Source organism: Mauremys reevesii, linkage group 10 (genome assembly GCF_016161935.1).
Source record: "Mauremys reevesii isolate NIE-2019 linkage group 10, ASM1616193v1, whole genome shotgun sequence".
Taxonomy (NCBI): domain Eukaryota; kingdom Metazoa; phylum Chordata; order Testudines; family Geoemydidae; genus Mauremys; species Mauremys reevesii.
In genome coordinates this window covers 75,473,689-75,491,047 of record NC_052632.1, presented here as the reverse complement: position 1 = coordinate 75,491,047, position 17,359 = coordinate 75,473,689, and the positions used below count along the sequence as shown (strand labels likewise).

The following is a 17,359-nucleotide window of genomic DNA, read 5'->3' as shown; positions in this document are numbered from 1 at the left end:
CTTAATTTACACACACATATGTTGCTAATTAGCAAAAACTGGAAAGGAAACATAAAAAAGTCCATGATCAATTCATGGGCATTTAGTAAGCTGCTATAGTTTAAAAGTTTAGCCTGAATGTAACAATGTACTGTTAAATATTAGAGCCCAGAGACATGCAGTGCTTAATTTGTGCCAGGGCTCAGCCCCGGCACCTCTAGGCTTGGTAGTTCATAGTCCCAGCACCACTGGGCTTGCTGCATCAGTTATGAATGTACAAAAATTGCTTGAGTCCCAGCACCTCTTTCATTACAAATCAAGCACTGGAGACGTGGCTTGTAACACTGAAGTTCAACTTTCTCTCTCTCATTTGACATTGGCCAGCACATGGGCCTGGGAACGTCCTTCACCCCAGGACTAGAATTTGCAAAGGGCAATATAGAAAAGCTCTCCGAAAAGATCCTCTTGCAAAAATAGCAGCATGACATGTTAAAGCTAGAAGTAAGCAAGTTGGGAGTTAACCAGGATTTAATGTAGCTAAAAGCCACAACATGGAAGCTGCATGATAAGGATTTTACTCCTGGGCTTCCCCAGTTTCACGATTACATTTAAGTTTCAAAGGGTATTCAGAGTCACATCAATGCTTTAAAAAAGTACGTTTAATTAATTTATATTCATGGAGACGAACAGCAGAATTAATCTGGAAGAAAACTCCACTTCACCTTGTTTGTCCCATTCACTGAGGAGAGATTCAGATGTAAGGTTGATGAAATATTAAAATAGCAATTCTATTTCCTATTATACCCGAGTCCAAACCCTGCTTTACTATAAAAGAGACTGCTTTCAGAATTACCCATTATAGAGAGGAAGGCCTTTGCTCTTGCCGGCTCAACAGTGCTGTCTTTCAACTCTGCCTCACAAAAGTACATCCCAATGTCAGCAGTGGTTGGGTTGGTGATAGTAAGACGTCTCCCAAAACTGTTAACCCCACTGCTTATTTTTATTCCATTTCTCTTCCAGGTCATGCTCAGTTTCTCAACAGGTCTGAGAGAGTAAAAAACATTCAGATTATTTCAGTGAATGATATCATCACCTATAATACAGAGAATATAACTCACCTAACTCTTCCAATATCCCTGGCTGATTGATCATTAGACACTTAAAAATGAATTCAGATAGAACGCTGATGTCTTAACAATCACACATCAAGAGTACAGACTGCTCAAGTACTACTGAACAAAGATGGCTAATTATTATAGCAATGGAACTTAAGCACTAATGATTTGGTTTGTCTAAGCAAACAACATTAAAAATAAACACTACAATGGGATTCAGCTACACGGGAGAGGCTTTCATTATAGCACAGTTACAGAGGTAGCACTAACTGTATCAAGAACATCTCTGACTTTAGGGGGAGAGGAAACCAGCTGGACCTCTTACCATCCAAAGGCCCCAGCCCTTTACCTCTCTTAGAATTCAATCCTACTCCCAATATCCTCAATTGGCTTTAATAGGAACAATTTCTAGCCTTTAGTGAGATTCCTAATGTATACTCTACATTATGGTGTGTACAAGAAGTTAATTGTAATAACTGTAAGCTGAGAACAACTGTAACAGTTAACTGCAGTACTCTCCCTTGTCCATTTTATTTATGTGGGGTGAGGAAAATAGGAGGATCTCCTTCATAATTTAGTTAATGGGAAATGTAGACTATTAAACAGTCATCTTGCATTTCAACAGCCAACTTAATAGTAATAGGATTAACCATTAATGTTATGGACTCCTGTTACAGAGTGTTTGCTGATGGCCAAATGTCACGTTTCTGCCTTCTCTTTTTTACTCTGTTGCAGCATGAGTAAAGGTGGGGAAGTAATTATGTCTAGTTTCTTATTTTCCCAGAAATTATCTATATGTTAAACAAGTAATATGGATTCCTTATCAGTTGTGCAAAGCAAGCTGTATGCTATATTCTGCTTATTACAATCATGAAATTAAAAAAAAAAGTTCTCACTCCATTTTTAAGTAGAGGACAGTTCTTTATTATTACTACTACTATATTTACAATACCTTGCATTGGCCACACATTCCAGTGTGATTTCACTGCTTCCTGCTACCACACTGGTGTTGCGCGGAGGGACTACAATGATAGGAGCTGTGGTGTCAGACACGTTGTTGGCATCTACAAAGGGCAGAAAAAAAACCCTCGTGAAAACACTGTACATTTGCAAACAGCAATGACTGAAACATTCCAGGAAAGGATCTCAGCAAATGACACAGCTGCAAATTTCACTCTTCAACCTTATCATGCGTCTTAATCTCCTCATTAGAAGGAGATCTTCAGTATGGTCATTTTCATTTACTGTCATTATACTGTACAAACACACACTTTCAAAATGCCCAGCTTGCAATAATTCAAAAAACACACATAACTCACAAGGACTACTCCCAAAAAGAGAGCAAACAAATTAAGCATCCTAGAGGTTTTCAACTGCTGAGCATTTATTTTTATCAAACCGTTGCTGACTTATATTTTTAAGCCCTTTTCATGTTTTGTTTAATCGTATAACTTCCATACCATTTCAAAAGAGCTTGCCAGTACTTGCAATAGTTCTTTTAAAAGATTTTTTTTACACTAGGGAACAAATATGAAATTAACAAAGGAACGTATCACAGCAACTTCAATCCATTTTCTTATCAGAGAAATAAATAACCCAAATCTGCTTCTCTTTTGTGAGACATCAAACTGTAAATAATTTAGCTTATGCAACAGTCAGTAGACACTAGAAAAAATGATTAAAAGGCTGGTATCTTACTGGTTTCATTTTAAAATTTTCTGTACATGCATTTAATAAGTGAATTAAAATGCCAATGTGTTATTGCCTTGCTTCTAGCTATTCATTTGGAGGTAGAAGGAAGGGTGGGGAAGGTAACTTGAATAAGAGAATAATGGAAGATTTCCAAAAATAAAGAACTCAATAAAGGAATTATAGGGAAAAGAAATTAAAATACCTCTAAACTGAGGCAAATCCAAACTGGCTCAAACACTTTTTGCTAAGGAGGCTTAACTATGCAAAATCCATCATTATGGGTAATGAAAAAACTCTGCTACAATGACATATCCACAAAGAGCAGAAAATGGAAAGAAATTTCTGTGTTTATCTCGTATTTCCAAAAATCTTTGATTCTTTCCTTCACATTTTGGACAAAACAGGCTTTCAGTAGAGGGGCTCATAGACATTTAAAATGGGGGTGGGTGGGAGAGAAGAGAAGAAAGCAGCATTTTGCAAAACAAATATTCTAAATCTCATAGTGACAAGATTTTTACTCTTTGACACATTCTCAGCTGACAGTGGAAGGCACAGTATGAGAGAAGAAAGCATGTAGTTCAACCTCAGGCTCCAGAAGTACTTAAGTTCATCCCCATTCACAACAGCACGTGTTCAACTTTAAGCAAGTGTTCAATTTTGTGCATGTGCCAAAGTGCCATCCTCAGATGAGATGCTTTCTGAAGTAAGCATTTAGTAATTCCTCTTTTTCAATATATTTACACCCACAGCAAATCACTAACTGTTATAGCCAAAGACCCCTTAAAGATTTAAATTGTTAGTGATTTTTACTTCTGTTTCAATTCAGATCTCTTTTCACAAAATTACTGGGAATGCTGGGCTGGCTATTAGCAGGTGGTAAATCAACTGTTCTCTACTGGTTTTGTGTGAGGTGAAAGTTAGCAGCAGTAAATGCTAAAAGGTCAATGAACAAGGCACTAATTTTGCATTAATTACTGCTTATCTCCATCTATAAAAGAGGAAAACCATGTTCACTCCTTATCAGCACCTCTGGAGGACAGCTCACAGCACTCCAACAACAACGAAAGAATAGAAGTGGGCTTTGTGCTGACGTCCAGGAGTTCACCATATGAAACAGGCTCTTTGTGCAATAAACAGATAAGCACAAGAACTAGAAGAACACTTTATTTTCCTTGCAACAAGAGTAATATAGGAAAGGCTTCATTTACTCCTTTATTACTAATTGTAATGAGAACACTAATGAATAGAATTTGAGCCATATTCATACAATGTCCTAGACTAAATCTATTAGTAGAATTAGCCATCTGATAATGGTTTTTGAACATGTGGGGTTAAGAAGACACAGATCTGGATCTAGTATATTTCTTTTGAATCATGACATAAAAAGCCAATGTTCTTCTAACTTTTATCTAATGGAAAGCTAATGTGCTCATTACTATATCCAGTATAATATGCTGTATTCTCACATTATATGGAGCTCATCACAATGCTTGGTGCTTGGCTGCTAGGTACTGTACCTAAAAATGTCAGTTGCAGAAATAATAAGCATATACATAGAACACTAAATTTTCAAAGCACCATATAAACATTAACTAGGCAGCATACATATTTGTAGTTCATACTCAAGAACAGTCAAAAGTTCCATTTGCACAACCAAAGAGTCACCTGCTGAAATCCACTATGGCCCTGATCCTGCAAATGGGTCTCAGCAGGGGCATCCACATGGTTCCCTTTGCAGGACGGAATCCATAACATTTCATTGTTTGTTGTCAATACATGATGAAGCAAGACTAAAGTCCCTCTGAAAGTATTAATCTCAACACAACTGTAACCGTGTAATCGATAGCTATGGGCCCATAACATGCCTTAAGGGAAATCCTTTTGTAGAAACCTACAAGGTACAATTTCAGAAAGTACCAGAACATCTCAATTTAGATAGAAATGAAATAATACCATAGAAACAGCATGTAAACCATTTTTCAATGCAACCTGGGAGAAGTGAACCACCAATTTCAGATAGTCAGGTAAGACAGAAACTGTTCAGGTTTTCTATGCACTGCTGTTGTGGCCACGTTGGTCCCAGGATAATAGAGAGAAGATGGGTGAGGTAATATCTTTTATTGGACCAAATTCGGTGGTGAGAGACAACCTTTCGAGCTTAAACAAAGGTCTTTTTCAGGTCTGGGAAACTAACTCAAAGTGTCACTGCTAAAATACAAGATGGAACAGATTGTTTAGCATAAGTAGATAACACATATTTCAAGGGACCATTTGAGGTAAAGTGACCCATTAACAACCCTCCAGTCATAGGGAGGAAAGGAAAGGGGAGGGAAAATCAGATTGTTGTAGTAAGCCATAAATCCGGTGTCTTTATTCCAGCAGTTCTCAAACTGTGGGTAGGGTCCCCAAAGTGGGTCACGACCCTATTTTAATCAGGTCACCAAGGCAGGCATTAGAGTTTCTGGGGCCTGGGGCCAAACCCAAGCCCCACTGCCCAGGGCTGGGGCCAAAGCCAGAGGGCTTCAGCCCTGAATGGCGGGGCTCAGGTTACAGGCCCCCACACCTGGGACTGAGGTCCTTTGGCTTCAGCGTTGATCCCAACACCCGTGGTGGTGGGGCTCAGGCTTTGGCTTTGGGCAGGCCCAGGCCTCAGTCTTTCCTTCTGGGGTCATGTAGTAAAGTGATCACTCTATATCTGCCTCCTCCCGCCCCTTGTGTCTGCAGGGATCAGGTGTCACCAGCCCTGTAGCAGCGCAGAGGGCCCTCTGCTGTGAGGGATCTGCTCACTCACCCCTGTGATAACTGAGCTGCAGAGGTCTCCTTCACAGCTGCAGGGCTGGTGATACCCAGTCCCTGAAGGCATGCTCACTGTCCCCGACTGCTTTTTTTTTTTTTTTTTGGGTCAATTTCAGTGTCAGCTGAAATGTACAACTGCAGACAGTTATAGATTAAAGTAGACTCCTACACCAAGCCTACTCATGAGAAATGCAGTCACCTCAAACAAGTAGGGTGACCAGACAGCAAGTGTGAAAAATCGGGACGGGGGTGGGGGGTAATGGGAGCCTATATAAGAAAAAGACCCCAAAATCGGGACTGTCCCTATAAAAACGGGACATCTGGTCACTCTACAAACAAGTAGCAACCAAGATTGCATCCCATACAATCACACTCTTTCCCCGTGTGTTATATACAATATATATGGTACAAAAGTACACCCAAAGCACATTTTTAATGAAAAGTGAAGTACCCCTCAAATACTGAAATCATAAAAGCAACAACATATTTTGTAAGACTCTGATCCTTCAAACACTTCTGCATGTGCTTAACTTTGGGCATGTCACTAGTCCCATTGAATTCAATAGGAATACTCATGTGCCTGAGGTTAAGCACAAGCAGAAGTGTTTGAAGGATCAGGGCTTTCTATATGAAAATAGAAAATATATTAATCATGTAAACCAGTAGCTCTTATGCAAGAAAATATTTTATGTGAGCTGTTTCCATTGTCTGACAAATTTGAAGACAACTTATAGACAATATAGACAAACTAACAAGAGCTTAGCAGAAACAGGAAAAAATGAAACAAGCTAAAATCCACATTATAAATATGTCCAAATGTTTAAACACTTAACAGCCTTACACATTTTTAAAAGTACTTTTTTCTTTGTAAAGACTTTCATGCAGATAGAAAGAACTGTTACTTTTAGCCCTAGGGAAAGATTAATGGAGAACTGAACTCCAACCACAAGGAAACTTGCCTCAGATACCCTGGCAACAAGGCATGTTATATATTACATATGACAAAGCCAAAAATACAGAGCGGAGAAGCTTCAGAAATCTTTGAGGGAGTTCTCTAGGGCCCAATCCTCAGGAGTAATAAAAGACAATTTATGGGACTCCACAGAGATTTAAGTTACCTATAGAAAATACATTTTGGGCAAGATCTTGGCTTTTTAAGCCAGAGCCCCGTGTGGAGGATGGTGCAGGGTCACACTGCGCCAAGAGAAGCATCAGAGTGACTGGACCTCATGCTGGCGCAATCTCTCCAGGTTGTTCCTTTCACTCAGGGAGCGAGCACTCTGCTCCATCATTTCCCACAGTGCACCAGCCCTGTATCTACAGCCTAGGAGAGGGCATGGAGTCATGTCCCAGCTCTTTTTCCTCATGCCCCTGCTCTGAGGAAAAGCAGAAGTGAACAGTCCTTGTGCTCTACAGATGCAGGGAGTACAGGGACTGCTTTTGTGAGTGACCTCTCCCTGCCTCTATAAAGAGGGGAGAGGGTCTTTGCTTTCTCTGCTGCTCCTGCGCAAGTTCATGATCCAGGCTTGTATTTTAAGAACATTCCAGAAATAAATTCTTTACATTGTCCCATGTAGTGTTGAGGAAATTAAGACTTTATTTAGTTGTACAGCTCTGTTATTTCTCAGCAGTAGAACTCAAAAGCAGACAAAATTTCTGTTCTACACTCTGAACTTGCCTTCTCACAACTCCGTGTGCAAAAAGAGCAATTTGGTAGTTCAGTCTCTGTCACTGAGCTGACCTTCCCCCATGCACAGTGAGGGGTTTCTTTTTGCTAAGAAACTTATCATCCTACACATCATTAGGGCTTTTAACTCGAGAAAATATATACCCCAAGACATTTTATCTAGAGGACACTCAGGTGGCTTTTTATTTCTTCAAATAGCTTTAATATCAAATATCTAACTGGATGTAATGTGTAATCTTATTCAACATTAGTCAAAGGAACAAAAGCTATGGTCTAGCAATGGTATCAATTAGCCTTAGTCTTCTTTAAAGCAAAGAAGAAGCAACAGGTACCGCAGCCTGTCCCAGATAGCCAGCAGGGGGAGCTGGATACTTTGATTCCCTCTCCATGGTCAACTAGAACCTTTTTGTATCTGCAATATGACTGCTTGGGTTTAAAAAGATTTTAAAATAACTGATCAGTGGAATTGAGGTTATATTTTTCTATGATACTCTAAAATAAGAGCAATAGGCACACGCTCAGGAGGAGGAAACACAGGTTTGGGAGGTTCACACAGACAGCTCTCCAAAAGTTATAAAAACGGTGCTTTGCTGCACATGAATATCTGTGCCAAACATCAAGAGTCACTTTATGATGGAGCAGGGCCCCATTTTCTTCTTCTAGCCCATGTGTTTCATGTACCTAGTTCATGTATTTATCATCCCCTTTCTCAACAATGGATTTGAGTTAATTTATTGTGCTACCTGTTAGTATTTCTAATTTAAACAAAGGCATACCAGAATTGACAATTAATCTGATGAATAGATAATGAGAAAACCAAAAAAATCTGTTCTAACACATTAAATTCAAGCCAGAGAGGTTCAGTAGTGGAGTGACCAAAGCTGAGGAAAGAAACAAAGAGGGAGGGCCGGGTGCCAGGCGTGGTTGTATTACCAAAGATAATGACAAGTTTCATGGAAGCCTAGATGTGGGACCTCTTACTTTTTGCTGTCCAACAGCAGGAAGAGAAGAAAAATGAGACAGAATATAGTGCCACATTTTAGGTTCAATTTCATCTTCATATGTACAATCATTTTTATATGAAGTGTTGTTGTAGCCATATTGATCCCAGGATATTAGAGAGATAAGGTGGGTGAGGTAATGTTTTTTATTGGACCAACTTCTGCTGATGAGGACACAAGCTTTCAAACTTACACAGAACTCTTCTTCAGGTCTGGGAAATGAGGGTCACGATAAATACAAGGTAGAACAGAATGTTCAGCGTATGTAGTTGAAACATACTTCAAGAGACCATTCAAGGTGAAGTAGCTGATTAATCTCTCTCCAGTCATAGGGCAGAAAGGGAGAGAAAAAGCTGGGGTGGGGGTGGTGGAAGTAAGGGGGTTATAGATTGTTGTAATAAGCCATAAATACAGTTTCTCTATTTAGTCTTTTTTTTTTTGTTTAGTATCTAGCTAAACTATGAATTTAAGCTCCTAGGCTCATCTTTTGAAGGTGCTCTGCAGGTTTCCTTTGAGGGTGAGGACTGAGAGGCCAGATATAGAGTGATTGCTTTGTGAAAAGTGTTCACCCACAGGTGATAGGATGTTTGTGTCTTCTTATTTTTCTGTGAGAGCTCATTTGAGAGCACAGTAATTGTCTCTCATCCATAGTAGCTATTGGGGCATTTAGTGCACTAGATACCTGCTAAACAATCTATTCTACCTTGTATTTAGCTGTGACACTTTGAGTACATTTCCCAGACCTGAAGAAAAGTTCTGTGTAAGCTCAAAACTTCTCTCACCAACAGAAGTCACCCACCATGTCTCTAACCATTTTTACCTCATTTTATATACTTCAGGATTCTTCTCTTTGACAAGAGAAAATAAATAAAATAGGACAATTTGACAAACTGTCTAGTTGTTTCTTTCCCCCCTTATTTGTAACACATTTGAGCACACCTCTGTTTCGAATGAACGGGATGTACCAAGGAAAATGTTCTCATCTGCCATTTCTTGGACTAAGAAAAATGACAGGGATAAAGAAAAGCAACTCTGCTGACTCTGCACGTTGAAAGGATCATTTTAAGGGGTGAGGAAGCACTTTCAGATACAATTACTTAAGAAATCAGATAAGATTAAATAATAGCTTAATTTCTGGGTATAAAAGTTGAAACAACAGCTGCCAAGGAAATATCTAGTTCAGTCTGGTCCATGCTGACCCTTACATTTGTGCAGCGTTTCACTGAAATCAAAGGAAATCTAGGTGGGTGTGAAGGTTCATGGAGGTGGATCAGGGCCTTAACTGTTAAAACTATTCTGGTTTATAAAATTCAGTGCATTCACAGTTTAACATTTGAATGGCAGACTGCAACAGTCTAAAGGAAGAATCCAGGTGATGAGTAACAAAATGTCAATTCTCTGACGTAAAGACTCTTTTTTGTAATTAACTCATTTTAATGTAGATGATTTTCAGCTTTGAAAATAAATGGTGCAAAATCAGAGCATACTTTCTTTGCAAATCTGGAAAACCTGAACAGTTAATGTCAATCCATGCTAATGAAAAGATATTAGCAGAAACAATAGAGATCTGCAGGTCATTCAGGAAGACTATGTAGGGGATTCCTGCCTCTCTGCCCAAAACTCTGGAATGTTTTTTAAAATGGTACGTTTAGGCCAAATCCTTCTCACAATACTCACACTGAGTACTACTGAAGCTAATGAGACTTCATCATATGTGTAAAATGAGCAGATTTGGGTGCTACAAGGAGAGTCGCCTCACTGTTCCTGAATCAAGTTTTATAGAAAACCGGTACTTAATTTTTGCCAGAGTTTGCCAGAACTGAGCCCCAGCACCTCTAGGCTTGGCAGTTCATAGCCCTGGCACCTCTAGGTTTCCCATGTCCGTTATGAAAGTAAAAAAAATTGCTTGAGCCCTGGCACCTATTTCATTACAAATTAAGCACTGTAGAAAACCCATTAGAGCTCACACAGACTATATCAAAGACGTCCACCCTTTTCATCTGTTTATACTACTGATATCACCATGATGTCTGTGAATGCACTTGTTACTGATCACATTCTACATGCCATTTTTGCCCAAATTTTTCAGAACAGTAACAAATTCCTCAGTTGTCTGAATTGCACTAAATCAAGAGAATGTTGATTGGCTAGTTTAGTGGTTAAATGATTAGATGGTTAGCATATTACATTGCTAAAGACCCAAGGAAGATTCTTGATACTGGTATTATTCCCTGAGCAGCCAGGGCAAGATTTGCTGACATCAGTGGGGCTCTGCACCGGTGCAAAGGTCCACCCATGGGGATCTGATTGCAGGACGAGGACCTATGAGAGTTTAGAATTTGCTTTATCTTTCCACATAGTCCAGATTTTAACATGGCAGCTTCCTAAGGTTCTCACTGAAACAGTTCACTCTTTCATCCACTTGCCCATGGACAGAAAAAATAAAATGTCAAGTCTTAAATGCTTTAAAAAACAATAAAAATCAAAGAAGCCACGTCTCCGATGACAAAAAGGCAGCTTTAGTTACAAGTTTCTGAAAATCATCTGCACTTTACATGATCAGTGATTCACCAAGGAAAATCAGTCATTGGATAAGCAATGTGTCAGTCAAAGCCATCCACAGAAAACCCACCCCCAGCTCCCTGAAGAAATTTAGTTACATCTAAACGCTTTTCATACATGAAAATGTCACATAACCCCACTTCAAACACTGTAATTTATGAACATGAATCCATTTATTAAAGGGTGAGGGGAAAGGTTATGCAAATATGTTTAGAAAATTGTACTAACAGCTGTTTTTTGCTAGCTGAAAAAAAACCCATTGTTCAATACAAAAGGCACGTATGTACAGCATTTTAAGCTCAAGGTCAACGTTTGCTGCACTCTATTTATATATGAAACATCTTTTGGGATCCAGATTGCTACCTTGCTCCCAAAGGTCTGTTGTTTCTGATCCTTTTCATAATGGGAACAGAACTGAAAAACAAGAGCTACCCCACAGCCTAACTGAAACAAGCATATGGAATGACTTGTCAGAATAATATTTTAAGAAATAGGTTACTAGGGGCCTGAGGTCCACCCCATATGGTTTGAAGTTCCCCATTCCCCTCATCAAACCAGTCTACTTCCCTCTTCTCTTCCACAAAGAAATAAAATCTTTAATAAGTAGTGCAGGTCACAGAGATCCAGAAGCAAATAAAAATCTTTCATTTACATATTTAGTGTACTGTAAAACCTAAAAGCAGGGCAGAACCATAAACAGATCAGAATAATTTATCCAATGTAAATAAATGCCCCCGTCCCCTACATTTTTAAGCACAGAAGTTCTTCCAAATGTGATGCTTTCCCTACGCAGCCTTTGTGATTACCAAACTTTTGGATATTTTATATTATAAGGTCGCCTCAGACCTCAGCCAGGAGGAAAATATAGTGTGCTGTATTTCCACTGTAGCAAGAACAAAACAACTGTGAATACATAGAACATTCAAAAATGGTAAAGACTAAGCCAGCTAAACAAAGCCTACAAACATATTCATTCAAAAATAATTCCACAGATGGATAAGCATTTAATTTTCTGAAGTCAGAATAAAATAGCCTTTCTTTTGAAAGATGGAATGGGGTTTTGTATCTATTTATATACAGTATATAAATGCATACTACAAGAATACTGCAAGTACAGTAAAAAGAAAGCTAAGGGGAAGTTATTACTCAGGGCTCTTTGTTGTTATTATTTCTGTAATACGGGAAGTGTCAGCATTGTTACGAATCAATTGTTAGATGCCCTTACTTGCCCATTACAATGGCTGCTTGCATTAATGTACTGATTATCTTCTATCTGGTGCTCCCAGATAAGACTGGGGTTCGGAAGCACAATGTCTCTTGGATCCCATATTGGCTTTTTACCCTCAAGGGAACAGATGGGTAATTGTTTTTAGCAATATGAATGGTGAACACCCCTCACTGCATATGGCAGTTGCTTCAGTAGAAGAAAATGGAAGCTTGTGGCTGTGGAAAATTCGTGTCTCCCTTCCCACTCATCACCCACCTGTGCAAACCTCTACTTTGTGTTGTTTCTTGTTTGAAGTTGTTATATCACAATGACTGTAGGGTGTCACAACATCGGTGCAGATAAATAGGAAAATCTTAGGAGTGAAAGACAGATAAAATAAAGTGAAAATGTATGTATTTCTTTCCTGTCTACCCCAGCTATCTTAAAAAGGAATAAATTTGCTCCTAGATTGTAGAAACATAGTGCTCAGCTAGTACAAGACAGTTTGAGATATGGCCCCAGGTTATCTATTTAAAACTAACTGGTCTTGTAGTCAGCCAGTCTGTGACACAGCTAAGATTTTTCTTTTAGTCAACATAATTCTAAAGCAAATCTAAAGGGGGTTAATACCAACACTACAATTTTACTATCTAGGGGGAAAAAATAGGGCAGAACCTTCTCACATCAGCAAGAGCAATAGAAAAGTGCAACAGGGGTCTTCTGAAAACAAAACAGACCCCTCCACCACTATATCCATAAATTGTTAAGTTTACATATTCTAGATAGATAAACAGATAGACATGTTAGTGAAAGGAGAGAGGGTCACTTTCACACATACAAAATTACTTTCAGACATGGATTAAAATTATGTCAGGTAGTTGAAACGAATCCGAAAGCCCTAAGTAGAAATAAACAGGTAATTGGTTTCTGCTGATTGGCAAACAGAATTCTCTGTCAGAAGGCCTGTCAGACAGCTGTTTTCCCCTTTCTGCTTTGTGACTTCTGTCCTCTTTTGATTTTGCTATTAGTTCTACAAATTCTGAGCAGCCATAACTGTCTGTGACAAAAGGAAACACTAAGTGAATAGATCACACACACGAAAAACTGGCCATCTTTACAGATTCTTAGAAGCACTCCACAGAGGGAGAGATGCAGTTGATCAGAAGCTGGCAAAGCCAAAGTGATTACTAAGGAGAGTTTTAAATGGGTCCAGGGGATTTTGGTTAATTCAAGATCCCAATATTTTTTTTTCATATGGTGTGGGTTTAGGACAATAAAATGTGTCATATATTTAGCCACAAATCTCTCAGAAAATCCGAACACCCCCCTCCCCCGTGCCAAAACAAAACAGAAACCAACTAACCCAGGGGAAAAAAAAATCCAGCAAAACAAGGTCTAAGACTTATATAAAAGAAGCCTCAGACTGTTTGTCTGGAGTATTTTTGATGATGTTAAAGTTTTGCTTTTTCAATAGTTCTTTCAAGAAATAATCCCGAAGTACTGTTGATCCTAAAAGAAAATGAAAATCAATGAATTATCTCGTCTTATTTTTGAAAAAAAACCCTTGGGATTTCATTTTACTGTTTTATGGTGGCTTTACAATGTTGCCTATAGTGGTGTACATATAAAGTTCTCCTTCCTGTGCTATTTCATTCTATATTACTGGTTTCCCAGATGACTAAAAGAGCCTCATTTCACCAGCACTGATGTAGACTTGATTTTTTATGTTCTTATTTGTTCACTACTTAGGCTTTGGTCCTGGAAGCAGTGACATGTTTAATTTTTTAAGTCAGTTTGACTACTTATGTGCACAAGTATTTGCAGGACTAAGGCCTTGAGCATTTCTCTGGACTTCCTATTCTGGGGGGTGCACAGAGGTTTTTGGGTTCTTTGAACAAAATCTGAAACTGCCATCACCCCCCCTTCATCCTTCCAAAAAATTACCACTGAGGGGTGGCCTCAGGAAGATTGGGGGGTGACTGGACTGGAGCGTGAGCCCCTCCCCACACTCACCCTGCTCCTGTCCTGCAGGGCTGGGCCCAGCTCCCCACTCCAGGCCTGGTTCATGGGCTTGCAGCACCATTCAGGTTTGGCCTGGCTGCCCCTCCTTGTGACTCTGTGCAATAGGTCACAGTGCCACTCGATTTGAGTGCCCTCTCAATTGGGGAGGTGGGAATCAAATCTGTCACTTTGCTCCTCCCACATGGCGGTCCTGCCCGTTTTTCAGCAGTTTTAGGTTCATAACTAATTGAATAGTGGCTAGAGTAGCACTAGCTTCATTCCTGATGGAAATTATGATGAACCTTCTATATATGACATTGGACCATACAACAAGTGTCTTTGAAATCAGAGCGGGTGGCTGAACCTAATAAAGGCAGGTTCAGTTTAAAAATTGTACATTTTACAAAGAATTGCACACAGTGTGTCCCTTTTTCTTACCCACAAAATGTCAAAAAATATTAAGTTTACAATTAATAGTGGTAACTAATATTAAAGACAAAAGAAAACACTTCACTGAAAAAGGCCTATTTCTCTTTGCTCCCAGAGGAACCTGACACAGCCGACTTTGTCATGAAAAATCCTTTACAACAAGCATTTCAAACACCAAGAATTTTTCTGCCCTTTCATATTTAGATCTATGGGTAGGAATACATAAAATGTAAAACGGAGCAAGGACGTGAAGTTAAACATTTTAAATAGCTAATTTCATTCTGCATAAAACCTTTGCTCCTACTATTAGAAAGTTAAAATTTATCACCAGAGGAAAAACATAATAAGTCAAATGTGCTCTTGGAAAATACAGCGTGAGCAACATGTAAAGGAGGCAACAACAGATAAAAGTCTGTCTTCTCCTCTTTACTGAGTCATCTCAACCCCTGCATGGGCCGCATGAATGTAGCGGATAGGAAACTGAGGTTTCCCTCTCTGAGCTTCTTACACATTCTCCCATTGGAGGAAGAAGCGGGGTTTCTTCCCCCCATACCAGCAGATAACCAAGATCCATACTGATTTTGTGGCTCTGAAGATGCCCCGTGCATCTATGTTGTTTCTCATTCCCCAGATTCCCTTTTTACCACGATGTTCAATTGAAAGAATTATTAATGCTGCAAGGCAGTCTGGATTAAATGCAGTTGCATGCTGCCTGAAAGCACTAAGCCGGACAGTTCCTCATGGTGTCTCTGGCCAACAATGATTGGCTTGGAAAAAAATTAGTCAGTGTTATTCTCCCCAAGCTCCACCACACATGATGTCAAAATAAGAATAAAAGAAGTGGTTCATACCTTTCAAAGCTATTTCATGCTGCCTGCAGACTCAGTCACACATCATTGCATTGATTTATACTTAGTTTGAAAGTTACCTTCATAACTATATGGGTTAGAGACTCTTAAGTGAAAACTTAGATTATGGAATACAATATGGGAGAATAAAAAAAAAAAGTAATGTCCTAGTGAGCCACTGCAAGGCAGCCCAATTTGGCTCTTAATGGCCAAGAACAAATAACATCTCTTGCCCTCAGTGACAACTCTTCTAAACACTAGCTTAGGACTTGTGCATAGAAAATGATCAGACTCCAAGCTGCTCTCTTGACAGCTCTCCAATCTACGTCCCAGCTGCTTCAGCTCCCAGAGATCATTGTAACTTGTAGTAGTCTTCAGGCATAACAAATCAACTCGGGTGAAGTGAGCAGCCAGGTAAAATGCCATTGCTTTCATTCACTCTTGAATGCTGCCACTATCAACAACCCCTTGGTCAGTACTCATGGTGCAGCTGTGATTTAGATTGGTAGGGCTGGAGATTCTTCTTTGGTGAAATAGAAACACTGCTGGTAATGCATGGTTAGAGATGTCACATGGATAAATACATGTGTCTGAAAGGTCAGCTGATACTAAGATATCTCTGAGTGGATGATCATGAACAAAGATTTTTTAGATTATATCAGGAAATGGCTTTTGAGGACATATAGCACTGGTTCAGCTTCTTGAGACTGAGGGTCAGTCTGTTTTCCCTAGTCACTTGGATACCACTACTCTGAGTTTGGAACTGGAACAACAGTGCTTATGGAGCTTAAGTGAGAGATGGTATCTCAAATCCTGGAGCACTTGAAGGGATTTTTGGGAAAGGAAGATGGCATCCCCCTGGGAATGGGGGAATCAAGGAAACTGAATTCTGTTCAGTTACTTCTGTGAATTTGGTGACAGATTCCCATATGTCCCAGAAGAAACCAAGGCCTTTCTAGAGGAAGGGGAAGTATGAATGTAGGCAAGTCAGAAATAGTTTTGAGTCTCTTGGGGTCCACACTGGGAGCATCTTTTGAAGGAAGATCCTCAACAAGACCAACTATATACCTCTTCTCCTACAGATATTGTATGTAGGGGTGGCTCAATGGGACTCAAATCCCCTAGATTTGAAAGAGAGAGGATTTGGTTCTCTGACATCTCTTTGATGGCTTGATTCAACCTACCCTGAAACTCCGTTAAATGCTGGGAATACTATCCTAAAATTGGTCAAGATTCTCCTCAACCAGAGCTAAAGCCACAGAGCCCTGCTGTCCATTGAGTTATTTATTAGCCAGGCCCTTGGCTCACAGTTTTAGTCCGTCCTGACTTGCATCACTGATTTCCCACCTGTTTACATTTAGATAGCATTTTTGAGTTTCCTTGATCTGCTTGACAGATAACGAGCAATGTCCTGAATGTTGGAGAGCCACTGAATGAGGTGCCTAGCTGCATACAGACAGTGTATGCTACTGAATCTCAGAAAAACTCCAATCCTTAATGAACCTTCCTGATTCTGAGCAAGGGAGGTTAGGAGAAGCTACCCTACCTTGCACAGTCTCTGTTGTTTCCCAGTCTCAGTGATTAATCGGGGGCAAAGGGAGGAGCCTGGGCCCACCCTCTACTCCAGGATCCAGCCCAGGGACCCTAGTAGTATCAGCTATGGTAGCTGACTTTTTAGAAACAGGACATGTACAATTCCCTGGGCCACTTCCCCACAGCAGCCCCCACTTCAGGTGTCTCAATCAACCTAGCTATCTCCACTGCTTTCTAGAAGGATCTTAATTGGCCCCAGGTGTTTTGATTAACCTGGAGCAACTGCCATTTGATTACCATGGTACCACGGATTTGTTTAGCCTGGGGCTAACATACCTGTTCCTCACTACTTTACTATAGCCATCTGGCCTTTCCCCATCACACTATAGAAATGTGACAGCTCCTGCCAATAACAACTTGAGCACTGAACAGGTTGCTATATAATACATTGTTTATACACCACTGACTGCAATTTCTATACAGAAAATTTAATAGACCCCTTTTCCCCT

At 39.7% G+C, this 17,359-nt stretch overlaps 1 protein-coding gene across 18 annotated transcripts in view; it reads right to left on the bottom strand.

Annotated features, from left to right (window-relative positions):
- The window catches only part of SDK1 (sidekick cell adhesion molecule 1), a 656,852-nt gene that overhangs the window by 198,459 nt on the left and 441,034 nt on the right, over positions 1-17,359 (bottom strand). For all 18 annotated transcript variants that reach the window (XM_039493139.1, XM_039493140.1, XM_039493143.1 and 15 more), the window contains 2 exons: positions 2,047-2,158; positions 833-1,023 (listed from right to left, as the gene is read on the bottom strand). In XM_039493139.1, the coding sequence (XP_039349073.1) occupies positions 833-1,023; positions 2,047-2,158 (303 nt within the window). The remainder of the gene's footprint in view (positions 1-832; positions 1,024-2,046; positions 2,159-17,359) is intronic.